Source organism: Colletotrichum gloeosporioides (assembly GCF_011800055.1).
Source record: "Colletotrichum gloeosporioides strain Lc1 chromosome Unknown consensus_110, whole genome shotgun sequence".
NCBI classification, from domain to species: domain Eukaryota; kingdom Fungi; phylum Ascomycota; class Sordariomycetes; order Glomerellales; family Glomerellaceae; genus Colletotrichum; species Colletotrichum gloeosporioides.
The window spans coordinates 90,473-115,498 of NW_025544755.1; the positions used below are offsets into that span (position 1 = coordinate 90,473).

The 25,026-nt window shown below is 53.3% G+C and overlaps 8 protein-coding genes across 8 annotated transcripts; 5 read left to right on the forward strand and 3 right to left on the reverse strand.

Moving 5' to 3' along the window:
* Positions 1–352: 352 nt before the first annotated feature.
* Positions 353–1,403, reverse strand: GCG54_00011678 (Extracellular metalloprotease; the record flags this gene model as incomplete). Its single annotated transcript, XM_045411575.1, has 3 exons — positions 353–434; positions 489–651; positions 716–1,403. 3 exons carry the CDS (start codon positions 1,401–1,403, stop codon positions 353–355), a joined length of 933 nt encoding a protein of 310 aa, XP_045256812.1.
* A 2,392-nt stretch (positions 1,404–3,795) lies between these two features.
* On the forward strand, positions 3,796–4,907 carry GCG54_00011679 (uncharacterized protein; the record flags this gene model as incomplete). The annotated part of the gene is made up of 2 exons (XM_045411576.1): positions 3,796–4,365; positions 4,437–4,907. 2 exons carry the CDS (start codon positions 3,796–3,798, stop codon positions 4,905–4,907), a joined length of 1,041 nt encoding a protein of 346 aa, XP_045256813.1.
* A 1,651-nt stretch (positions 4,908–6,558) lies between these two features.
* GCG54_00011680 (Carboxypeptidase Y-like A) lies at positions 6,559–7,365 on the forward strand (the record flags this gene model as incomplete). The annotated part of the gene is made up of 3 exons (XM_045411577.1): positions 6,559–6,754; positions 6,802–7,018; positions 7,080–7,365. The coding sequence occupies 3 exons, from the start codon at positions 6,559–6,561 to the stop codon at positions 7,363–7,365; spliced, it is 699 nt and encodes a 232-aa protein (XP_045256814.1).
* Positions 7,366–7,631: 266 nt separating this feature from the next.
* GCG54_00011681 (uncharacterized protein) lies at positions 7,632–9,129 on the reverse strand (the record flags this gene model as incomplete). The annotated part of the gene is made up of 3 exons (XM_045411578.1): positions 7,632–8,865; positions 8,925–8,974; positions 9,031–9,129. The coding sequence occupies 3 exons, from the start codon at positions 9,127–9,129 to the stop codon at positions 7,632–7,634; spliced, it is 1,383 nt and encodes a 460-aa protein (XP_045256815.1).
* Positions 9,130–11,319: 2,190 nt separating this feature from the next.
* Positions 11,320–12,045, forward strand: GCG54_00011682 (Carbonyl reductase 1; the record flags this gene model as incomplete). Its single annotated transcript, XM_045411579.1, has 1 exon — positions 11,320–12,045. The coding sequence occupies one exon, from the start codon at positions 11,320–11,322 to the stop codon at positions 12,043–12,045; it is 726 nt and encodes a 241-aa protein (XP_045256816.1).
* A 424-nt stretch (positions 12,046–12,469) lies between these two features.
* Positions 12,470–13,372, reverse strand: GCG54_00011683 (uncharacterized protein; the record flags this gene model as incomplete). Its single annotated transcript, XM_045411580.1, has 4 exons — positions 12,470–12,791; positions 12,840–12,943; positions 12,995–13,154; positions 13,206–13,372. The coding sequence occupies 4 exons, from the start codon at positions 13,370–13,372 to the stop codon at positions 12,470–12,472; spliced, it is 753 nt and encodes a 250-aa protein (XP_045256817.1).
* Positions 13,373–18,208: 4,836 nt separating this feature from the next.
* GCG54_00011684 (uncharacterized protein) lies at positions 18,209–20,045 on the forward strand (the record flags this gene model as incomplete). The annotated part of the gene is made up of 2 exons (XM_045411581.1): positions 18,209–18,265; positions 18,450–20,045. The coding sequence occupies 2 exons, from the start codon at positions 18,209–18,211 to the stop codon at positions 20,043–20,045; spliced, it is 1,653 nt and encodes a 550-aa protein (XP_045256818.1).
* Positions 20,046–21,414: 1,369 nt separating this feature from the next.
* On the forward strand, positions 21,415–24,776 carry GCG54_00011685 (uncharacterized protein; the record flags this gene model as incomplete). The annotated part of the gene is made up of 2 exons (XM_045411582.1): positions 21,415–21,603; positions 22,290–24,776. The coding sequence occupies 2 exons, from the start codon at positions 21,415–21,417 to the stop codon at positions 24,774–24,776; spliced, it is 2,676 nt and encodes an 891-aa protein (XP_045256819.1).
* Positions 24,777–25,026: the final 250 nt, after the last annotated feature.

Here is a 25,026-nt window from a genome sequence, read left to right on the forward strand (position 1 = left end):
TGCTGACCTCTCGAAACGTAGGGCATGGCTATTTCAGAATTATGTCTTGAAGTGAACCTTTGCTCTCTCTGCAGTTGCCGGTGCTAACGTGGCGCTTGTCGTCATTCATTGTCTCAAGCATCAGCAATTAGCGACCGATGGAAGTACACAAAGATGAGCCAAGTCAAACTTTGGTCGATGCAACTAGATTATGCTTCGCTAGCTAATTACATATTACGTCCCCAGTATCCATCCTCTAGTCGTGGTCTTAGCACTGTACAAGAACTACGTTTATGTAATTTTGTACTTGCGACATTTGATTAGCATGCTCAGAGTGTTGACAAAAGCGAGCATTGTTCCAACATTCACGCGCTTACTGGTAAGAAGCGCGGTAGGTGTCCCAGTAGGAGTGGATGCGAGTCTCCTGACCATCAGTGAAGTGGGTGAAGCAGTCGCTGTGAGGGGAATTAGCATACTCTACATGCATACACGCCAAGAGGTATACTTACTCGTCAGAGTAGTCCATGTAGTTGGTGACGGGGTCAGTGCCAGCAAGGGTGGGGCAGGTGTCACGGCCAATCTCGCAGTTGTAGGCCTCCTCAGACTCGAAGGGGGTGTCAGAAACGTAGTCGCCGTTACCACCGCACTGGTAGCCCTCGAAGGTGTGGTAGACTGCCATGCGTGTAAGCCAAGTGGTCATCTTTAGATTTGCATGTGTTAGCGTGGTGTCACTTACGTCCAAGCCAGTGACCAATCTCGTGGGTGGCGGTGTGGCCAAGGTTGTACTGGGCCAAGCTACCTCCGGGAACAGCAGAGGAGCGGATGACGACACCATCGTAGTAGAAAGCAGAGGAGCCGGTAGAAACGGTCTGGGGGAAGTAGGCGTATCCAAGGTAGGGGGTACCGGGAACGAAGTAGACGTTCAGATCGGCGTAGGTGCCCTTGCGGAGCGAGCGCTTCATGGTCAGCTCGGCCGAGTCAGAAGCCCACTGGGTGTTGATAGTCCAGTCGGCACCGGCTTGGGAGAACTGAACATCGTGGGGGGCGAAGGCCGTGTTCAGGACGTCGAGCTGCTCGTCCAGGGTAGCCTGGGTAAGGTACCCATTGGCAACAGTCTGGGACCTGGCAATGACGTGCCAGTAGACGTTGACGTTGATGGGAGCCAGACGAGTGGAGTTGCCAGCGACGCGGGCGTTCTCCTCCTTGAGCATCAAGCGCTCAGCAACCTCGATCTGTTCCTCAGAGGGAGACGGGGTGCCGCAAGAGCGCTGAGCGAAGGCGCCGGAGGCGACCGCGAGAGCGGAGAGAACAAGAGTCTTGAACTGCATCTTGGAGGGGGGACCGGACACCTGATTGGGGAGAACCTGACTTGAGAGGACTGGGATGAGGATGAGGATAGAAGACACCTTGATGGCTGGCTTCATGGCAGTTTATATAACCATTTGACCGTTCCCATCTTGAACCTCACATGCTGGCGAGACATATCGTGACTTCAAAGCATTTCGACTTTCAACCTTCCCAAAACGGATCAGACCGAAGGTTTAGCACACTGCAACGGACGGTCTTGTGGTACGCAAACTGGATCAGATGCAGCAATTCTTTTTGCGGGTGCAAACGCAGGTGGCTCCTGTGCTCCATAGCTGAGGAGTCGATTCATGGGCAAGTTGAGGGCACCTGCTCAGTTTGTCAGGTCGCATGCGCTTTTATTGACGACACCCGCCAAAAGCTTGACGTGATAAGCCGGTTGGCCGGCATGTCTTAAGTTGCCAAGAAAAATCGCGGCTTTTGCGATGGTTCAGGAAATGCCAAGACGGTGTAAGGAGCCAAGACAGGGACGGTTTCCAGGCTCTGGTTGGTATGTCGTACAACGCTCTGATTAAACCAAGCACCGGCTGGTTATCGACTTGCCTTTTGCGCCAATCGAGGTCCATCAATTGGCCAGCACCAAGCACGGCTGAGTTCATTCGCGCGTATTATTGTTCCCACTCAAAGTCTTGGCCGTTGATTCAAAGTCTTGGCTCTTGAGCTTCACCGCGTCTGTTTGGATGGGGATTGGCCAAATCAAGCTTATATTTATGAGTGTCGGGCATAGCCGGTCGCCGAGATGTTACCTTCCTTAATTCGACCACAACTCCACCTCCTCCCCCTGAGCCCGACAAGCCCCGTCTCTCCGACCCCGCGCCGGTCCCGCCCACATCCCGGTGGCGCTGGAGGAATGCCCGCGCACATCGCATCACATCGCATCTCATCGCCAAACCCCCGCCGTCCCCTGCATTACCTCCCTTTCCCCACATCTCCGGCAATAACCTCAATCTACCGCCTCCCGCTGCCGCCGTCTGCCCCTCTAGACCCTTATCTCTGGTGGCGGATAAGTCGACGTCAAGACCAGCTTCCAGTCTTGGTAGATAGTCCAAAGTGCCAAGCTCGTCAGTAAAATGAGTTTCGTCATTGTAAGACAATTGGGAGTCCGATGGCGTAGTTCGGGGATGGCTTCGCTCTGGTGTCCTGCGGAAACCGCCGTAAACCACACGCTGGATCAACGGAAGAGTCTCTGGACGAGGGTACTCAGACCCCACAGTGAATCGTTTGTTCCGCTCTTCCAAGACCAGCGCAAGACGGTTTGATTCATATTTCTTGCGACCACTGCCACTCTCCCATTTGGCTTTCCTATGAATCTTTCTTCAAACACCTCATCTGATACCATAACGCAGAACAATGCGTTAGGAAAGGGTTAAGGTCGATGTCAATATTCGGCAAAGATGTGCAGCGAGCTGCATTCGCCAGGGTGTTGGTTCCGCGGTATTGGATCAGAAATTCACTCGTGATCGCTAAACTTGGCACGCGTGACCTGCGATTGCATGGACTCTGCCGACCGAGGCTCATCAAACCAACCGAGGGTACCACAACGACGATAAGAGGAGAGATTTGGCCATACCAACCTGTCTTTTCCCTATCCCGACAGATGAGGTGAGCTGCAAATACAACAATACAGTTTGATAATGCGAAATACAGGAATGGTGTCAACCGCCCACGTGATGGTCTTCATCAATAGTCACGTTTAAGGCATGCAGGTTCCATGTTATATTAAAGATAAAAAGTCCAGGTTTTCCACAGCGGCAGCCAGTCAACTTGGATGAGACACTGCGGAATGGAAATTTCAATTTTATGGTGAAGCCCCCTTGAGAGGGATACTTCAGCAGCGGAAACGCGAATGTCTCATCGTTGACCTCCTGACCGCATCCCATCGAGTGCGGCATGGTGCCAGTACATACGGTTCCCAATTTTTCTCCAACTCGACTGGTAACATCATTTTTTGATGAGCGGGAATGAGCGAGAAACAACCAGACTATTATCCAATTAGCTACTCATACTCCGCACACGTTTGTAGTGACGCCATGCCGCACTCAATGGGATAGCTGCCGCAGCTGGCCATACTGTTAGAGCACGAAACAGAGGTCCCAAGCCGATGTCTTGAAGAACTATCCGAACCTTGCGAAGAGGTTCGTACTCGGAATTGGAAACAAACCCCAATCAGGAGTTTGGCGAGCATTCCTACTTGATCATCATTGATGGGGATTTGCCTGATGTAAGATGGGTCTTGGCTAACCGAGCTGCCCCTTTGCATTCCTCACGACCTGACCCTTTCACCCCTTGCTTGCAAAATGTGCTTCTGTCCAGGGATGATGGGGAACAGTCAGCGATGTGTAAAATGACGTGTGAGCTCCGTCGTGTAGCCCGTAATCTTTCTTGGTCATTTCATCAAAACCTGCTCTTCACAGTCCTTCAATTTAAGTTACTTTTCCCGCAACGGTCACAATGCTGTCAGCGATCAATTATCACCGATGGTTACCTGTTCTCACTTTGGTGGCGATATGGGTTGTTCTTATCTCTAAAGGCCGACTCACTTATTCTCCCTCTATCGCCGAGCCGGGGTTAACCTCTCAAGCGAATTCTACCACAGAATCGACAATAGAAACACCAAGGATTGTTATAGTTTACTCATACACCGAAAGCGAAACGTCCAGCGAGAATTTACGGTACTTTGTGAAGTTTGGACTTCACCATGCAGCGGACTTTATATTCATCTTCAACGGGAAGACAGACGCCTTCAGAGAAGTACCAGAAAGGGAAAACGTCCAGATTGTGACGCGAGAGGGAACTTGCTCCGATCTTGGGGCTCACGGCGAGGTTCTTCGCGGCAACAATATCTGGAAACAGTATGACTACTTTATTCTTCTGAATGCCAGTGTACGGGGTCCGTTCATGCCCTACTGGAGCAGTAGCTGCTGGTCTGACACGCTGTTGTCGAAGATAACCCATAAAGCCAAGGTAAAATATTTGGCGTTCCTTATTTTGCCTCGTTATTACTTCCTGCGATGTGTGTTGGTCAACCTTTGTTAGCAAACCAGTTCAAGCGCCTGAACAAATAACCATAAGAGACACTGACCGTTTAACAGCTTGTTGGAATCACTGCGAAATGCTGGCCACGATTTTATGTTCCATCAATGGTCTGGGCCACTGATCAAACTGGGATCAGCCTTTTGCTTGATGCTTCCTTAGGACGAAGTCACTCGATCTTCGGGGGACCTGGCGAGCTTGTTGGACTTAGCGGCTGCTACAATACGCTTCACAGTGCCGCTCATGCCGAGATGGGAGCTACGTCGATGATCACGGGCGCGGGATATACCGTTGACGTCTTGATGGCTTCTTTCCACAAAATCGGCGATGCTGGAAGTTATTGTGAATCAACACCTCCTGGAGTCCTGGATCCACTCCGAGAGGGAGATTATTTTGGGTTCAGCATTCATCCGTATGAGACTTTGTTCGCGAGAACCACGGCAGGTATGAGCTCCCTTCCAGTGGAGCACCTGTCATCTTGGATGAAAGATAGTGGATATTCAAGTTACTTAAGGTGCGGGGTGTACTAGGCTTACTCTGTGTCGCTTCGAAATTACGCCTTCACGAAAACTCGGAATTCCAAATGTAACATTTTGGTCGTAATATCGCTACAGCCTTTTACAGCATTCTCTTGAGATAAATCTTGTTTTTGCTAAAGGTTATATAAGTCACATCTCATCATCCGTTTTGTATGGATTATATATTCATTTCCACGAATATGACGTTCATGTTCACTAATCCAACAATACTCACGTTCCCAATTTGGGGCACGGATGGAATCTACGTTGCGTATCTGATACCCTCACTGCTTCTATGCCATTGCTTCTAATCTTTTTTTTTTTTATCAAAGAGCTCAGTTAGTAGCCTGTGCCTGTTTTCGTTTCTTCAAAACTTCCCATCGTGGCATTTCCGCGTCCAATCTACATGACGATACCATGAGTTTCAGAAAATAGTTCACCAAGAATCAGAGATCTGTTCGCAAGCTCTAGTTTACTCACGGTTCTTCCCAATAAGGTATGTGATCAATTTGACCAATCAATGGTGTGCAACTTCTCCGAACGTTGTCGCATTTGATTCCCTGAACGGGGTCGCATTTGGTTGCCTGATTAGGAAACCTGAACCACAGCTTACCTGTATGCCCATCCTCGACATTATGTTGATGCTTGGAATCTTTTCATTCACATTTGCTGTTAAGACTTCTCGCCAAAAATGACAGTCACCACGCTTTTTCCAGCCGTCTGCTACGTTCTTTCCTGGTGGATAGGTGCCGCCTATTCTGTCCCCTTTGAGGTAGAACAGAAGCACCTTTCCCACCAGGACCCATTACCGTCACCCTTGTGGCACCAGCCAAGAGTCACTAGACAAGAAGACAGGCTCTGTGATGCAGGCTCGCGGCAGTGGACAGGCTTTGTTCCCGTCAACCGTAACAGAGAAATGTTTTTCTGTGTGTAAATCAAGATTTTATCCAGATTGGAAATCTTGGATGGTTCTGACGATTCTTAGGGTACTTCGAAAGTCGTAATAATCCTCAAACTGCGCCTTTACTTATTTGGGTCAATGGGTGCGTCGATCGCTGTGATCAGATTCGTTTTTGTCTTTCTACATCCTCGGACTTTCTAACGAGAAGGTTGCTTTACCATCGGCCCTGGTGGTTCGTCTCTTCTTGGTGCTTTTTACGAGCTTGGCCCATGCAAAATAAACGAGTCTGGCAATAGTACGACGACAAATGCTTTCAGTTGGACAAATTTCGCCAACGTTCTCTTCATTGAGTGAGCGGGCCTTCGAAAACACCATGCCTTATTCACACTGACCTATGAGCTTACTAGTCAACCTATCGGGGTAGGGTTCTCTTACACGGACGATTCGAATCTTTGGGCCCATGATTTGAACGAGGCCGAGAATGACATCGATAAATTCCTGGACGTCTTCCTTGATGATGTCTTTCCCGAACTATCCAACAGGTCTATCCACTTCGCGGGTGAGTCATTTGGTGGACAATACGTTCCTACGTATGTCAGCAGAATGAGAAGAAGACTGGATTCCATCATTCTAGTAAACGCCCTTGTCAGCTTTCCAAAGGTTGTTCTAGGTCTATGTGAGCACTTTTGCACGCCAACTTTGGTCCAAGGCATCGGGCTTTCGGTATCTCGAAGAGGCCTCAACGACACCGAGTGTGCTACGATGGCTGCCGTTTATCCCACGTGCGACCATTTCAGCCGAGGCTGTGATATGGCATATGATGGTAAGACTTGCGAAGCAGCTTACGGAGCGTGCAAGCCTATTGAGGATGTTGTCATGAATAAGGTCACCCCCGGTGGTCTCAACCCTTACGACGACCGTGTGGACTGTATAGAGCCCCCCTTATGCGGTCATCTCGGTACGTCAGCACTTGCAGCCAAGTCACGACTGCTAACATGGCTTCAGGCATGGAGGAGATCACTGGATACCTGAACCAAGCACATGTTCAAAAGCAAATAGGCGTTAAGAACCAGATTGACTTCAAGACGGTGAATATGGACTTGAACGAGCAGTGGTCTAAAGCCCCTGAGCTTTTTGTTCCCACAAGTCGCGAAGTAGCTGCAATCCTTGATAAGAAGCACACTCGGGTTCTAGTCATTAATGGAAACAATGACATCATTGTGTACGTCTGTAAATACCTTTGGCGCTAAGAAGATTCACCTGCGGCTAATACTTGCTTGCAGGAATACCGAGGGGGTCAAGCGTATTTTCGATGACCTTTTGTGGGAGGGACAAGCGCAATACCGAGTTGAACCATGGGTCAGCTTGCATTTGCAAGAACCAATGGGCAACCATATTCATGTGGGGATGTCGAAGACCAGTGGAAACCTGACCTTCGTTACTGTTGATGAGGCAGGGCATATCGTGCCTCATGATCAACCTGAAGCGGTCATGCTTGTTGTCAAAAACTGGGCTATGCATGGAAGCGTATCGCCGCAAGAACATCAGTCTCCGTTTGAACTGCCGTGATTTAACAACCAACCATGTTCTCCCAGGGACAACATTGCAGTTTCGAAGTTGCAGCATCGCGGAGGGCGAAGCCATAAGTCTTGAGGTCAAGATCATATCACTCATTATTTCAATGTGTTCACAGCTTTAATAACTCATGTCTCTTGCATTCATTTCTTGTCTCAAAACGCCTGTCCCTATTTGTTGCTTTCCACACCAGTGTGTCTAAGCCTTTGTCATGGCTACTGAAAAATTAAAACCCGACATAACAAAAATGTCCCATTCCTTTAGAAACGCACGCGCATACGCTTCCCCGCCGGAGCTGCGGGAGCCGCAGGTGCTCCGGCAGGAGGGGGGGCCGGGGCGGCAGCTGGTGGAGCAGCTGGCTTCGGGGCGGCCGGTGGGGCGGCGGCTGGCTTTCCTCCGGCTGGTGGAGCTGGGGCTGCAGGAGCTGGAGCCGGGGCTGCGGCCGGCTTGCCACCAGCTGGGGCAGCAGGGACGGGAGCGGCAGCTGGAGGGGGGGCAGGCTTGCCGGCGGCGGGTGCGGCCGGAGGCGCAGCGGCGGGAGGAGGAGCAGGCTTGCCAGCGGCGGGAGCGGCAGGTGCAGGGGCGGCGGGCTTCGGAGCTGCAGCCGGGGGACCCGCGGCAGGAGGAGCAGGCTTGGGAGCAGCCGGGGGGGCCGCGGCGGCAGGCTTGGATCCAGCGGGTGCGGCCGGCGCAGCTGGAGCCGGAGCCGGCTTAGACGCGGCAGGTGCTGCAGGAGCTGCAGCCGGAGGTGGTGCGGCAGCTGCTGGAGGGGGCGCGGCAGCACCGGCAGCAGGGGCGGCAGCGTTAGGAGTAGCAGCTCCCTTCTTCTTAAGAACGCCAGCAGCCGCGCCCAGCACAGTGTTCAAGGGGGCCGCAAGGGGGTTAGCAGCAGCATTACCAGCAGGGGCTGCCGCATTGGCGGGTTGACCCTTGCCCTTCAGGACGCCGGCAGCGGTTCCCAGGACCGTCCCGATGGGATCGGCAGCTTGCGAGCCTGCGGGTGCGGCGGCACCAGCTGGTTGGCCTCCCTTGCCCTTAAGGACACCAGCGGCAGTTCCAAGAACGGTACCAATAGGGTCGGCAGCTTGACTTCCCGCAGGGGCAGCAGCAGCACCAGCAGCCTGACCGTTGGTCTTGCCCGTCAACGTTCCGAGGACCGAGCCGATAGGGTCAGCGGCCGGGGCTCCAGCTGGAGCAGCAGCCGGAGCAGCGGCCGGGGCGGCAGAGGCGGCAGGAACGGCCGCGGCCTGTCTAGCTCCAAGAGCTGGGCTCTTTGCTTTCTTAGCCGCCTTTGCCGGAGCAGCAGCGGCGGGAGTCTTGCCCTTCGCCTTTGCTGGAGCAGCGGCGGTGGCAGTCTTGCCCTTGGCCTTGGCCCCGGTGAGACCCCCAAGGAGCGAGCCGATAGGGTCTGCCGCAGCAGCATTATTGCCCTTGCCCTTGGCAGCAGCAGCACCTGCACCTGCTCCTCCAGCAGCAGTACCGCCTGCACAGTTCCTAGTGTAAAGGTTAGCCTCTTGTACTAGTACGTCAGGTAATAAGTTGTCCAAACGCACCCGGTGATTGCCCCAGCTTGTGCCCTGGTACACTTCGCATTCTGGCCGCCCTGTTCGTAACATTCAGTGAGACGCCTTTGCTAGTCATGAAGCAAGTAGCACTTACAGCGAGTAGGCAGTCCAAGTCATCAAAGCATACAGCTCCCTGTTGAGCAGAGACGTAACTCACGCACAAGGCGGAGGCGAAAACAACGAATCCACGCATGATGGTCTTTTTGAAATTAGGTAGGCAATAGAATTGAATGATGGGGATCCGAATCACGAACACGAACTGGTCGTATTGGGAGCCGTAGTGATTTATAGAGGGGAGAGACTATGGCGAAACGACCGGCACCTGCATACAGCTCATCATCCAGCCAATAATGGGATGCAGCCTGGTGAAAGCCGAGGCAGCCCTCGGTGTACATGTGGATGCAGCCGTTCTCAAATACCATAGATATGCCTTCCAAACGTCTCGAGACTTGTTTGACCGGAAAGAGCCCCGACTCCTCCACCAGAACATCCCCGTCTGTGCACTGCATCATGGTTCAGATCCTGCCGGCTGAGGATGAGGGCAGAGGCTCGGCTGCCAGGATGCGGGACCTACTGCCGCTGCACTGACGTTTCTGCGGACGTCAGTCGGCACTGTCAAAAGAATGGTCAGTTCATCTGAAGTAATTGACAAATTCGGGTGTGTTTGCTTGCCACGGGAGGGCTTGAGCTTGCATCCGAATGCGCGCTCTTCCAGCCACGACGCTTAAGAAAATAAACTCGGGCCCTGCGTCGGCGTCTCACGTCACTGATAAAGTGTCAAAGCCTGTCACACCATCCGTAGCAATGACTGGATTTGTCAACTTGTCTGCGTCTCGATGTGCCAGTATCTCTGGGTGGCTGCAATTGGTGTTCTGCTGGGAGCCTGAGACAGTCAAAGGCCTTATTCTGAATGGGTCTGCTCGTCGAAGGTGCAGCCTATTCATAAGCCTGGGAGGCGACATGCCGGCTGAGAAAATTCCAGGTGCATCCTAGTTTGAACTTACCTTGAGTGTCCGATTGCGCCCCATGTTCCTTCGAATCCTATGCACGAAGAATTGTGGCAACGTCCGTAAACTGTGCAAACAAGCTTTGGTTGATTTCAGTATTTTTGATTTTCTCTCTGAGTACGACTTTTCGCCCTAAGAGCCCTAATAGCAAGCACTCGGCGAAAGAGCTGCGAAGGCGCTTGGTCTATGGTTGATGTTGGGCTTATTGGGCCATGTTGATACGGTGACCAATATCGCATTTCGATGTCTTTTCTTGACTGACCTGGACCCTATCGTTTTTTTCGATGTTAAGAAAGGTCACACGATAGTCTCAGCTGAGATTTAGGGCTCCAGGCCTGTCGTGGTTTGGTGAGGATTGTGGCAACGTGTGTTGAGGAGGGGTCTCTGTCACATCTGTGCTCCTTCCACCCATTTCACTTTCGGCCTGAACTTCTTCTTTTCTTCTCCCAAACTTTGGATACATTACTTCAATGTCTGATCTTGCTAAGTTTCCATCGTCTACATCTACTTCTCATCGTTTCGTCCTTTGCGTTTGATCATGCTGATGGTAGGTATGCCGTATTATCAGATTTCTGGAATATCTCACACCATACCCATTAACCATAAGGCCAAGGTGTCCAACCACGTACATCAAAATATTTCACTTTCCTACTTGCCAAGTGGAATTCATCCTCAATACAGGTCTGTCAGTTTAGCGATTTGCAACAATAAATGAGGCAGACTGGCCAATACCCTACAAAGTAGGCAAAGATATTCAATCAAACCGCCAATAATGTCAAAAAGCCTTTGTATTTTCATGTTTAGATACCTTGAAGATTTCCTTTCAGTTCTCCGTCACTCGCAGGCTTCCTACCATTCTGGGTACGAACATTGCAAATGCTGAAAACCTCTCGGATACCTTACCGTGTTCTTCATCTTTGATGGCCCTCTGAAACGCACATGCGTATTACCCCGCTCATAAAGTTACTCAGCCGCTCACTGACGCGGACATCCATGGTGGACATTTCTGCCGAACCAATACTCCCCGCTGGCGCGGCCACTTTGGCCGCAAGCGCCGCCCACCGCCGTGAAAGCCCCACTTTCCGCCGCCCAAAGTCGCCGGTATCAACGATTCCGCCCCGCATCGTGCCGGCCAATTTGGTCCTGAACCTCACTTTGGCGATCAATCATTTGTAATACCACAAGAAGAGTTCTCGTTGATATTTGGCACATTTGTCATCCGCCCCTTCGACGGGGAGGATAAAAGGCAGACCTAGAACTCCTAACTGAGGGACCTACAAAACAGCACATCCCGCACCAATTAAACAAGATCCAACCTTCTCTTCATTCTATCAAATAATCACCTTCCTCGGCTATTTTAAAGCATTGAAGTCACAATGTCTATCGCTCTAGTTACCGGAGGCAACGCAGGCATCGGGGAAGCCGTCGTTCGTCTTCTGTCCAAGACTCCCAATTTCCATGTCATCATTGGATCCCGCAATCCCGACTCCGGTATCGAGCTTGCCAACTCGCTCAAGAAGCAGGGTCACTCTGTTTCCTCTGTCCAACTAGACATTACTTCTGATGACTCGATCAACAATGCCATTAACCACATCACCAATGTTCATGGCAAGCTCGATGTCCTTGTCAACAACGCAGGGGTCGCTCTTGACACTAAGCCGGACGCCTTTGTGTCCACTCGAGACCTATTCTCCAAGACATTCAACACGAACGTCTTTGGCACTGCAGCCCTGACAGAAGCCGCTCTTCCGCTTCTCCAAAAGGGCGACCATCCCCGTGTTATCTTTCTTTCGTCTACGATGGGCTCCCTTGAGGTTTCCGGAAACCCGGACACCTTTTTCTACAACAACGACTACAAGGCTTACGATGCCAGCAAAGCGGCGGTCAACATACTTGCGGTCAATTATGCTCGCATCTTGAAGCCCTTTGGCGGAGTTTCTAACGCCGTCTGTCCGGGTCTGGTCAAAACGAAGATGAACGGGTTCATGGAAGCTGGTGAACCTGTGGAGGTTGGAGCCGAGCGCGTCATCCAGCTTGCAACTGCTGCCCCAGGTGGTCCTTCTGGAACTTTTTCGAACAGAGAGGGTGCAATTCCTTGGTAACAATCGGCGGGTTGATGGTCGGATGTTTGTTCGTTTGTAGCTTTAGGCAATACGCAATGGTTTACTCCGCACTGGTTGTTTGAAATTGATGATACAGAGAATTTACTAGAACTGCAGGTCAAGAACTGCCTTGTCCTCAAAACGTGCCTGTGTTTTCGAAATTTGCTCTTGCTTCATGGACATCCATTGTATTTTTACGTGCGACTTGCAACAGCGCCCAATGTCGGTTCCCGGTAGAAGCGCAAAAGATGATTCGCGTGATAGGTTGTTGCATGTTTCGGATGCACGCGACAAAATTAACGGCACCGCCGGCAGTGCCATCTCATTATAAAGGTAAACGCAGCCTACGAAAGACACACATTTGTGTATGCAAATCCAAGACTGTACTAATAGCTGTAGACTGTTGGCCATGGACTTTGACGAATCAAATCATGTTCACAGCAACGTTCAGTAGAACACCCAGATTGTCTACCCCGGCATTCCAGACATCCAGCCTGTCAATCACTGCCTGGTGATTTGCTCCTTTATTTAGCTCGTAGAGATCCCCAAACGTCACAGGCCTCTTGTCTAGATTTCGCATATTACTGAGTGCCTCCGTTTCTTCCTTCCATTCTTCAGATGTTTTTGCAGTCCACTGCGACTGATGGCACGGAAGTCTCAGATTATGCCAAGCATCTAGGATACCGCATGGCATACCCATTCTCACCGAGCTGATTTGAGCGACAAGAAACCAAACGCATGCAATTCTGGAACAGGGTTAACAACTGTTAATCGCACAGAAGACTGAAATGTACCTCGCAAGAGATTCTTCAAGAACCCAATCCTCCCACTCAATTGTTTTGTTGACAGCAGCATCGCAAGAAGTCACATTTAAGGCAACCAAGTGACTCCAGAATCCCTTGGTATAAGGTCAGTGCATAATTTTGTCTTTATGATTGTCGCTGCAAACCTTGTACGCCAGCAGCATGTTCGTATTGTACTCTCGACTCTGAACTTCTCCTCCGCAGCAGCCATCCACGACTCGCATCATGATGTAAATCAATTGCGATTGCATGGCCGCAAAGACGTTATACTTAGACCAGCCGGCCATCTGCAAATTCGAATTATTCTCTTGAGCAAAGGCTTGGGATTGCGAAGCATGTTTTACCTCTCGAAGGCATCTTTCTTGCTCATCTCGAATCGTTCTCCACAAGAAGGCCTGAGTGTCTTTATTCCTTGCGGCATACAAAACAGCTATTCCCATGCAGTTCGCTAGCGGTACAGGAAGCTTGCTTTTGTCTTGATGAGGATGGATGAAAGGCGGAAACGTCGAGCGCCGGAGCATCATTTGGGGATATGCAGCCAGGGATTGTCTAATGACACTTGCGCTAGCTTGAACGGCAGCGCTGTGAGGTCGGATGCTGCTGAGAGGAAACGATATTCGAGAAATGGAAGAAATGGTACATTCATTGACCATGCCGGATATGGCAATCTCGTGCAGTCTACCCGAAAGAATCATATCCGTGTCGCCATCGATTTCGTTGGGGAGGCAGACCGCAAGATTTTCGGGCGTGAGGCGGTTGAGATCAACTACACCAAGGTTGTATGAATTGATCCAGTCTTGCGCCTCACCAGCAGGCAAACACAGTGTACCGGTATCCTGGGTACCACCGTATAGGTTGAGCTCTCCGATACTATCAGATGCTGGCGGCATGGGTATGGAAGCTGTCGCTGGTTCGTTTTGTCTCTGGTAAGTAACAGCGTCGGAATAACTACAGACAAGCCCCTTTTTAACACAGCGACTGCATCTTTCCTCGAGATTGCACTTGCTTTTCGCTGCTCGGCATTCTATACAAGGCTTAGGTCTGATACGAGGCCTATTTCTTGCTCGTCGACAGTACGCGACATGTCTTTTCAATGCAGTCTCTGTCGAATGAGTTAGACTAATGGTACTGTTGGTCTGGGATCCGCGATTACGGAAGCGTCCTGCACGTAGAAAGACCGCATTCCCTCGGCATTATCCTCATGGACATTGCCGTAACTCCGCTGCCTAACGTTGGGCACGAAAGATGAGACATCACGAGATACCCACCTTGGCTAAAGGGTTTATTGCAAATACTGCAAAACAAGACTGGAGGGGCAGTCTGAACCAAGCTGAAGTTCAACAGATCCTCGGCTGTATCCAGGTTCATCGTTATGCTGCGTCTCTAGGCAAAGAACCTCGATGGGCTGGCTATTCGAACGTGGCTGGCACGCGGTGATGGCAGTGATTGAATCAAGTTTGTTCTTCGCGGACAGGTAGTCACAACAAAGCACACATACAAAGTGTCAGATTGTCAGGTTGAATTAGTAATTCAGACGTCCAAACAGACACTAGCCGTGAACGGCGCGAAGGATTTCATGTTTGTCAGCAGATGCACCACCCGAGCTGTCATACGGAGATAATAGACCAGAATATCCGACCAATCCTTCAGCAATCGTACGACAATTAAAGCAAGACGCCAGACACGCCAAAAAATTGCAAACAGGAGCAGAGTCGTCACTGACAGCATCGACACACAGCGAAGATCATTGAGATAATATGCAAGATGCAAATGGCAAGCACACGTCTTGTTGACGAGGGGTTCGAGCAGCTGGCATCTCGCACGATTCAGTGTTGAAAACAGCCGCGGCATTGGCGCCTGAAATATTACTGCAATTGCCTGGATGGTGCAGGACGACGGCGCAGTGGCATGAGCTTGTCAAATCTCATCTTACGAGCCAGTCACGGGACCCAGCTGTTAGGCACGAGGCTGGCCGCTGTAACGCGGCGGTTAGCGGATACATGCAGACTCGAGCCAACCGCAAGAGAGATGGAGGAGACGCTTAAAGTATGTTGACATCAACGCGGGGACCTCTCACTTGGCCCGTGGAGGCCTAAGATGATGAGGCGATTGCCGAGAAAGCCGCCGTTAGCACGTCCAGTACGAAGACCGGCCTAGAGTCTTCCCAATCGCTCGTTTCGGAGGCTTCCTTGATCATTGAGAGGCTGGAGATTCGAGCCAAGGGGCAAGCCGGTTTTGAGTTCGAGACTGTGCTAAAAGCCTACCACGAGGTGACACTTGCCACCTGCTGTCGTGTCGCGCTCTCAGCCGCCATCCGGGAGAGAGAGCAAGGGCTTCCGGCGACACACAGGTGATCTGCCAGGACCGAGACCGCGGGGTGCGGGTGAAGCTCTAGTGTTGGGGGTGTCGCGGGTGCATCGCAGCCCAATGGAGAGAGTTTGGAGGGTGAAAGAGCCCGATGGTGGTGGTGTGGCAGGATCGGCGGCTGCAGTTGATGGGATTGATGAGGGTGCGGATTGACAGGGGCATTACGAACCCAATGGGAAGGGCCGCGGTAGAGGAAAGATTGGCTTTTGACGATGATAGGTGTGAACGAGGGGAAGACGGTTCCTTTTTGATGTGACCGGTCTGCCGGGTGTGAACTGGTGGGTGGGTGAGCTGAGACTGAGAGAGAGCGAGAGGGGACAACTGATGAGTTGTTTGGTGAGTGAGACAGGAGCGTTTAAGGTGAGGAGATGCCGAATGAGACCGTGCCGAGAAGAGCATTCGGGCGTTTCTCCCGCCCCGCAACCACCCACTTGCCCGCCCACTGCCCACGTTCACGTTGCTGCTGTCAGTCCAACATGAAGGTCAGGTCAGTCAATCCACCATGACGATAGTCGACGGATAACGGCCCTCGGCCAAGCGGTCGGAGCTGGACGCACGACGTCAGGAACGCAGGATTGGGGACTGGGTTGCAATGAATGAGCAGTGCCTTGCTGGACACAGATGGGAGGGTTGGAGGGCTGTCTCAATTCAGATTGAGGGAGTGAAGCTGTACAACCTCATCGACCTCATCGTGCGTGATGCGTCATGCAGCAGGAGACAGCGCACCACAATTCGAAGGTCAGGAGAAGGTCGAGGAAGGCCACCGGTAGCCGCAGCCGCAGCGGAGAAGCAGGATGAGGATCCATCGGGGATTAACAATCACGCCAAGAGAGGTTCAGACATGATCCAATTGGCGGCAACTCGACGACAGGAGGGACGAATTTAGAAGAGTCGTACGCGTGCCTGACGTTCCAAGCCACCCCTGGCTGGCTGATGAGTGATGTCGCGATGCGGTGAGGAGGGCTGGTATCCGGGACAGCTGTGGCCTGTGGCCCTTGCGCCGTAATTATCCTGGGAAAGGGACGGACGGGCGACGGGAGCGGCAGAGCGAAGACACAGACGCGGCAAGACGCACAGGCGCCCGGGCAAAAGAAGGCGAAGCGAAATAGAGAGGGCGGAAGGGTGCCAGGTGGGAAGCGGGAAGGGGAAGCTCTGGCCTGGTCGGAATGGGCGGGAAGAAGCCGGAGACAAGATTGACAAGGACCAGGCCTGTGAGCGAGGTGAAGTCTGGAAGCGCGGAGAGACGCGAGTGGCCACGGATGAGCTGAAGAGGAGGTGAGAGTGGGCCAGACCGTTTCTCATGTGAGAGGCAGAGAGGGCAATAGACCCAAGTCACCGACCGAGTGAGAGACGAGGGCTTTGTGAGCGAGCGAGTGAGGTGTCTCTCTCTGGAGTCTGGAGAGCGACATCCCCCGGCTTCATTCTGTTTCTGGCGGTGGCCAGCTGCAACGGCGCCCAAGAAACTGTAAAAGGGGCGTCGCCGGTTTCCACCGCGGCCAATCGCTGACATGTCGCCCTGTTCTTGACGGTCTGGCCTGGCCCCGCCGGCGCCACGGAGAAGGGAGGGGGAGGAGGGGTGTTTGCTGAGAATTTTTGATTGCCATGCTTCCATTGCCTGTCATGAATGCCAGCGCCGTCGCCATGCCATGGCCTTGGGGGAGGTGGACTGCAACTGTGATTGCGAGTGCGATGTGCTGCGCTGCGCTGCGCTGCATCTTGCGACTAATTGCTCTGCATCTTTGGGTACCTACACACAGACACACCACACCACACACATTGTCGGTTGGAAACATCGCGCACGACGGGCATCGTTTCGCTCTGATTGCTGGACGTCGCTTGGTCTCGATACGGCATCTGGCTGGGGCGTATGATGAGGTGTTTCTCTCACTGGCTGTCTCTCCTAACTGGCGCTTCTCTGGCGATAACATAAGAACTAATTGCCGGGTATTTCATCGAAAAGAGGCCCCTCTTCGTTCATGTTGTTTCCCCCCCTACCTCTTACTTCCCTCCCTGCCTCCTCCGCATCCCTTGTGTGTGTGTTTTTCACCTTTCCCCCGCTCTTTTGCTCCCATCTCAACCAACACATCGAGACGTGCGCCGGGGCCTGCATCGCGTCCACGCGCGATAGCCTCAACTCTCTCATCCCTCACATATCCATACCCATACTCATATTCTCACACCGTTCTTCCGCCATCTCCGTATTTTTTGATCATCTGTCTTGCTGTCCGTGTCACAAACGACATCTCCGTCCCCATCGTCATCTCCATCGCCAGCCTCTTGACATCCATCCCGGGAACGGGCTCACCGTCCCAAGCAAGCAACGTCCACCACCCGGCTGGCTTCCGCCGCCGTCGTCCACTTTGACAACGGTCCCAGCCTGTTTGTCACTCACTCATCATCCACCTTTAAACGGGCTCTGAGCCAACAGCCAACGTCTCGGGATCCTGCCGTCACACTAAGACAGAGATCTCCTGCTCAACTGCGTTAAGAGCGGTGGAGCGATTTGCGACGCCCGTCCCCTTCCTGGGCCCTTCCGTTCCGTGGCCCCCTGTCACCCAAGTCGGTACTCGCTTCCGTTTGAACTTTGACGGTGGAGTTGTTTTAGGGGCCTCCTTTCCTTCACCGCATCGTCGACAGCGACGAACCCTGCCTTTGCACGGCGCGCCCAGAACTAACAACTGCCCCGAGGATCCCCTCAAGTGGCTCCCCAGACAGCGCGTGAAGAGACTTTTGGCGGTGGACAGGCTCCCTCTTAGACGTGTTGGACCAACCTCCCGCCCTGGGTTCCCTGTCGTCACTTAAAGGACCGGAAGCTTCAAAAATCGACTAGTAGCACCACCACATAAGCTCCAAAACCGCGCGCGCATACACACACACACCAGGTCACCGCCTGTGTGAGTGCACTCACACCTTTTGCTCCCTTCGACATATCACACACACACACATCTTCTCTCAAGTCTGTCACCGGACGAGTGACTGACGCTCAAAACACCATGGCCCTCACTCAGACGGTCACCATCATCAACAACTCGGGAAAGATTATAAGTACCGTACGTCTCTCTCGCTGGCTCACACCCGTTGCATTTCCCCCCACCGCCCCTCTGAAATTCCAAGTCCAGCCCTCGCCAGGCCGCGTCTTTTGCAACATTCGACCTGCAAGATGCACGCGCACTACAACTTCAAGATGACCGTTGAGGCCCAAAGCTGACGTATCATCTTTTTCTTCTGCTGCAGGGCAAACAACTCGCTGGCATCTTTAAAGAAGCCAAAGCCTCCTACCAGGAGAAGAAGGCCTCTATCAAGGCCGACCGCGAGCTCAGGCGCGCCCAAACATTCGACACATCCCGCGATCTCCCTCCCGAGGCTTTTGAGCGCCGTTATTCCTACGACGATGGCCACTCAGTCGCCAGCTCCCGCAGGAGTCACCGCTCCCGGCGGTCTCATTATCCCGAGCAGGACTATTATCCCCCGTCGAGACCGGCCTTGACCGAAAACAACCTCAAGGCTCACTCTGAAGTGTCCAGCGTCACTCCCTCAAGAGCGCCCCCAGCTGCATACCGCTCTCCCTATGCAGAGACCGCACCCCGTGATATGCAGATGAGCCGCCCGGCCATGCAACACTACACAGTCGCTCCGGCATGCAGCGACAGTCTCGCCGATTCTGCGACGATTCGCGGCGCCAATGTTCCCCGCACAATGTCGGCGCCGGCCGTACCCACTGTCGGAAAGAAGAAGAAGGAAATCGACATGGACCTCGCGTACGGCAACATCCCTCCTGATCTGCAGGACCGAACCGATCTGGACCCCAAGGAGGACAAGGCGAAAGATCTGATAGCCCGGGTCGAGGGGCTCCTCGACGAAGCACACTGCGTGCAGCACACCGCCGCAGCCACCATCGCCCATCTCCAAGGAAACCCCGAAGCCGCTGCCGCCGTGGCCCTGACGCTCGCCGAACTTTCGACTCTGCTGAAGAGCATGTCCCCGGCCTTTCTTTCTGTAATCAAGGGAGGGTCCCCGGCCGTATTCGCGCTTCTTGCCTCGCCCCAGTTCCTCATCGCGGCCGGAGCCGCCGTTGGCATGACTGTGGTCATGTTCGGCGGATGGAAGATCGTGAAGCAGATCAAGGATGCCAAAGCCCAACAAGCGGCCGCCATGAACAACGCCATCGCCATGGAGGCACAGCCGGCGCCTGCCGTACAGCCGCCCGTCGAGTACACGTACGACCCGTACGACCAGTTCGACTCGTATGGACAGCAACCTCGAGAGGGTAGCGTTACGTACGACGAGGCCGTGGTCCTAGATGAGCGCTTGGAAGAGGAGCTCAGCTCCATTGAGACTTGGCGCCGCGGCATCGCGCCCATGGGTGAGGACGAGAGTGTCGACATGGAGCTCATCAGCCCCGAGGCCGCCCGCTCTATCCGTGGCGACCCGGATACCCGCACGGAGCGCAGCTTCCGCACGACGCGCAGCTCCAAGACGCACCGCAGCTCCAGGACTGAGAGGACGCACCACTCTTCCAAGTCGCACCGCAGCAGCGCTAGCGTGCGCGAACCGGACGTCCCGGAGCGCAAGAGCAGTGTCGCGAGATCTGAGCGAGGCGCCGACACGGAGAGCATCGCCAGCAGCCACCGAAGCCATCGCAGCTCGGCCTCCAAGAGGACGGGTCGGGTGTCGATGTTGACGATTGAGGAGGGCAAGAGCGAGAAGGATTCTGAGGTGATCGACATTGCGACTCGGCCCAAGAAGAACAACATGCTCAAGTCATTGTTCAAGAAGAAGGAGAGAGAGCACAGGGACAGGGACGAGAGGGTCTCTGCCCTCGTGTTCTAAAACGCGACCATGAAAGATGAAGGATGACAGACGACAACGACGAGAACGATTGAAGATGAAGCGAAGATGAAGATCAAGACAGGAAATCATGCATTTGGCTTGGGCGGCTTCCCAGCCTGGACGGAGTTGGGCTTGTAACGGATACGCACTGACGAAGGGTTCGATTGGAATTCGCCCTCGTGTTTTCATTTTTCCTTTGCTTTCTTTGTGCATAATCATTGGGATTGTTATCATTATTGGAAGGAACAAACATACCTACAAACTTTGTTACATGATCTGAGCGATCAGATCTCGACTTCGCGTCGGTAGATATTCTCGCAGAATACATAAGATTTCTCGTTCTTATGCCAACAACGTCATTTTTTCACTTTGAAGTGACCAGCACGATATTCTTAACTGGTTAGAGACCGAGATCAAATGGTTTTATGAGGCTGAAGCAGCTGTTAAAACCGTCTCCTTGCATCGGGGTGGCAGTGCTTCAAGGCTGGGCAAGACATCGCCGACCTGAGGAGACGGCGGCGTAGGGCTGAATCGGAGATGTGGACGGTTCGGGAGGAAGGGCATCAGACCATCATCTCACCCAAGTCCGGCTTTGGTCTGGCTGCGTACACCCTCATCGTCGTCTGAGCTTGAGAAAAGATAATGCGACAGGAGACGCTCTTCTCATCCAAAGTGACGAAGGGGGCACAAGAAGTGCGAAATGCATGTCAGCTCCTCCCGCGGTCGTCCGCCTTCGTAAATGGTCTTCCCCCGCCGCCGACGGCCAATACCAAGATGCCCCGGCCCTCGGCGGTGCAGCCACACCACGCGGGTCACATCTCACCGGGCCCCGTAGCCTGCCCTATCTGCTCCTCCCAGGGCTCTTCCGAGTCAATTCGGCTCGACTGTTTCTTCTTTGCGGCTGGCTACATCACCTCCGCATTACCAGCGTCCCAAGAACCACGAAGTCGGGATCAGCTCAGACGTGGTTTCAACCAACCTTGGTACATCCACGCGTTCTCGTCTGCTTCGAACATCAACCCACGCCCGAGTTTCCAGCCGCAAATACGGTGGGTTTCTCATCACCAGGGCATCGGGAATATTCACTCAAACGATCATTGGTGAGTGGCATCGAAAAGACCTCGCAGCGCTACTCAGGTCTGACAGTCCCCCCGGTCTCATTGCCCCTCCCACCCAAATCTCTTTTCCGTCGTCTCACCTCATCCTCAACCCTGCATTGCATCTGAACAACCATGTCCACGTAAACACTCTCACCCGTTCTGCTCATTGTTGGCCCCACGAGGCGAAGACCGAGCACCAGCCCTTCCTTCATACTGTAATGGGAGCAGTCTGGGATCGCTGTCGTAATCTAGCGTGTCCACAGTCAACGATGAAAGTCATCGAGGATGCGACCGCGACGAAGGCAGCAACAAATGTCCCCGGGCAGAATAGGCCCCCAAAACCGGTCTCGCCCATGGGCAAAAGGCAGACCAAGTTCTCAAGGCGCATCCTGGTCGCCACTCGCACATTATCGCCAATCACACGAGGGCTGCAGAACCCCAACCAACCCGCCGCGTTGGTGACGGGCTACGCCAGACCTGCGCCATCACATCCAGCTGAGCCAGTTTTGCTGCAGATGCCAGTCGCAGCCCCGAGGATGCGACCCCCAGGCGTTGTAGACTTTCTTCGTACCGGCACAGCTCAAGGCCTTCCCTCCACTCTTTCTGCTCATGTCGAAAGTGAAGGACGCCGGAGAAGAGCGCAAGACAAGTAGTCATCCATGTACACCCCCTTCCGGCAAGTGATGTTGGTGGTGTTTCCCACCCAGCTGTGCCAGCCTTGTTGGCGGGAGGGAGCACGCGAGTGCTGTGTCTTATTAGTTCCCTTTTCTCCCTCCTTCCCACCACCTTCCTCCTCTTCTGATCATTGCTCGTTTAAGCTACTTCTCGCTGAGACCTGGGAGTCTAGGCTCCTTGCCGCTCACTCCCGTGCCCACTTCGCATCCGCAACACGCACCGATTACATCTTGAGATGCCTCGATAGAGGCGCGCCATTTTCCTTCTCTTTCTCATCAAATACAGTATTATTATTCCGCAACATCGTCAATGTATTCACATGCCCTCGGCATCCTCCTGCTGTCAAATTCCAATTGATACCACCTCCCAATATACAGTTTCGCCGAAGTTACACCACACAACAGAAGACAATCGTCGCCTACAATCTAATACCTAATTCCTTACAATGGAAGGACGAGACTATAACCAGGGCCTCGGCCTCCACGGATCTCCCGATATTCAAATGACACCATCTACAGAATGGCATGCCTCCCGCCAGCTCCCCCGGAAACCGATCCCCCAAACCCCGACTACGCCGGCGCCGATCGGCAGCCCGCCCGGGCCATACGGCCGCAGCCCACCGACACCCACCGCGAAATCCCCTCAACCGTCTTTCTCAGAACGTGCAGCCGCCGGCGTCGCTGCCTACTTTCCGACGACACAGACCTTTAGCAACCATGGCCAGCACCAACCCCGGCCGCGGCCGTCGCCGCTGCAGCTAGACTCTTATGAATACTCCAACTACACGCCCTCCCAGTCGGAGTTCAGCACGCCGTACACGGGCGGGTTTGGGCCGAAAAAGCAGGTTCGCATCGACTCGCACTCGGCCCTTCTGTCCTCGCCTCCGTACCAGCCCCCGCCGGGTCGGCCAGAGTCATACACGTATCATCCACCGGGCCACATTGCAGTCTATCAGAAATGGTGGCATCCGTCATGGAACATGTACTTCTTTCTGTTCGCCGGTATCGCTTTTGCCATGGGCCACCACTTCTTCTACAAACATCTTGATGGGTCTGAAGCCAACAATCAGCTCCGTATGCTTCGCTATGGCGCTGCTCTGTCATTCCTCAGTAAAGCAAGTCTCGCATCGGCTGTAATTCTCGCTTTTCGCCAGCGGGTGTGGATGACGGTACGACGCAAGATGCTTACTCTGGCGGCAGTCGATTCCCTCTTCGCCGCAGCGGAGGATATGTCTGCCATCTTCAACTTTGAGGTATTCAAGCAAGCCAGGGTCGCAATGATTCTTGCTCTTTATGTGTGGTGCACTCCTTTGGTGGTCATCCTCACCTCCGATACCTTGGGCGTACGACCCAGGACAACGACAGAAAACGCAATGTGCCCGAACGTGCGCACCCTCAATTTCACTCAAGAGGAGCACGTTGACTGGCGCGCCGGGAAGAAAATTGATGGGCTATATGTGCTTTCCGTCTCACTCTGGAATACCACCAGCGCAAACCAGACAGACCCAAATTTCTTCGACTATTGGGCTGGCCCGAGCGATCAGTATGACGAGGTGGCAACCTCTGCTGCTTTCCAAAGGAAGGCTATCGGACGCGTCGAAGCCAGTAATGAAATATGTGGCATGGGATTCAACTGCTCTTTTTCAATCAACTTCAGAGGACCAGGCTACAAGTGCACAGAGCTCGCCAGTGGCGTCGGTTCCGAGGTGAAAGACCTCAGAGGCGCCAAATGGCCGAGCGAGTATTTTGATTTTAACAAGCTCGCTCCGACAGGAAACTACACCTACTACGCACACGCTTCTGAAGGGGAATATTTAAACCCGCAGTTGAACGAAACATGGGGAGGGGGCGTTCCCAAGATGGAGCCCCCCTTTCCACCTCACCTCGGCGTCCTACGCACAGAACCCATACTCTGGTTTGGGTACGCTCATGTTGATAACACCACTGCTACACAGCCGAATAACACCGCCGATCCAGAATGGAAATCGGCCTACACACCAAAGGCTTTTGGTTGTGAGCATTATGAGACGGAATACGAGGTTTTCTTTAATTACTCCAACCAGATCCAAAACACAACTGTCAAGAGACGCGAGTTCCTATATCCAGTCATCGACACTGTGGTAGATCGTGGCGTTGATGCAAACGATGGCACGTTGGACAATACCACGGCGAGCCCAGAGCGAAACTACATCCTTCCTACCGACCTCCAGCGATACCGAAGGGCTATGGCGTATCACTCCATGGGCAAGAGATTTCGCGACTTTATCAACGGCACAATCTATCAGCCAGGCGCCATCGCGAATACAAAGGCACTCCAGACAAAACTTATCGATCATCACAACTACTTGGGAGTAAGCAATCTGATGGAAGAGGTTCAGTCATTCTATGAGGACATCATCATCTCCATGTTCAGTAATCCTCGCTTCATCACAGTTGTATGGGCCAGCGACACGGCCACACAGACCGGACCTGTTACCGACGCATCCAAAAAGTACGAATGCGTCCGACAACGCACCGACATCCGGTACGACTACCACCAAGGCCAGCTCTGGGCCGTCTACTCCGTCGCCATCTTCCTGGCCATCATAGGCGTCGCGTTCGGCGTAGCGGCGGTCTGGGAAGAGGGCCTGGTCCGCAACACCCGGTTCAGCAGCATCGTCGCAGCAACCCGCGGCCCCGGCCTCGAGAAGCTGCCCTGGGGGAACACGGTGCCCGGCAGCGACCACCGGCCCGTCGCCGGGGCGAGGGTGGGATACGGCCTTGTGCCGACGGATCCGCATGCAGGCGGCTCGACGTACGGCTTTGGGCTCGAGGGTGATGTGAAACAACGCAGCCGGGAGGAGCAGCCATCGAGGACGCCGACGGGGTTGGGGAGTCCCTTTAATCGAGCGAGCAGGAGATGGTCAAAACTGACCTCAAATTCGCCGCCGCCGCCCAACACGTCAGATGGCAGGTAGCCAAGCCATGTGTTGGTTCCGTAGTGTAATTATGAGAGGTTTCGTTTTCAATTCCCATTTTCCATGCGTGCAGTCGTCTCTCGTCACAAGCATCAAGTTCTCACATCTAAACATGGCAACGTGTATTTCAGGTATTCATATTAACTCGACGCAAAAGAAAAACTGTATGTGCGATGACCAGTCTCTACATACTACTCCGTGTAAGAGACAAACAACCTCCCTGCCCTGTTTTGTCCAGGAATAAAATGCA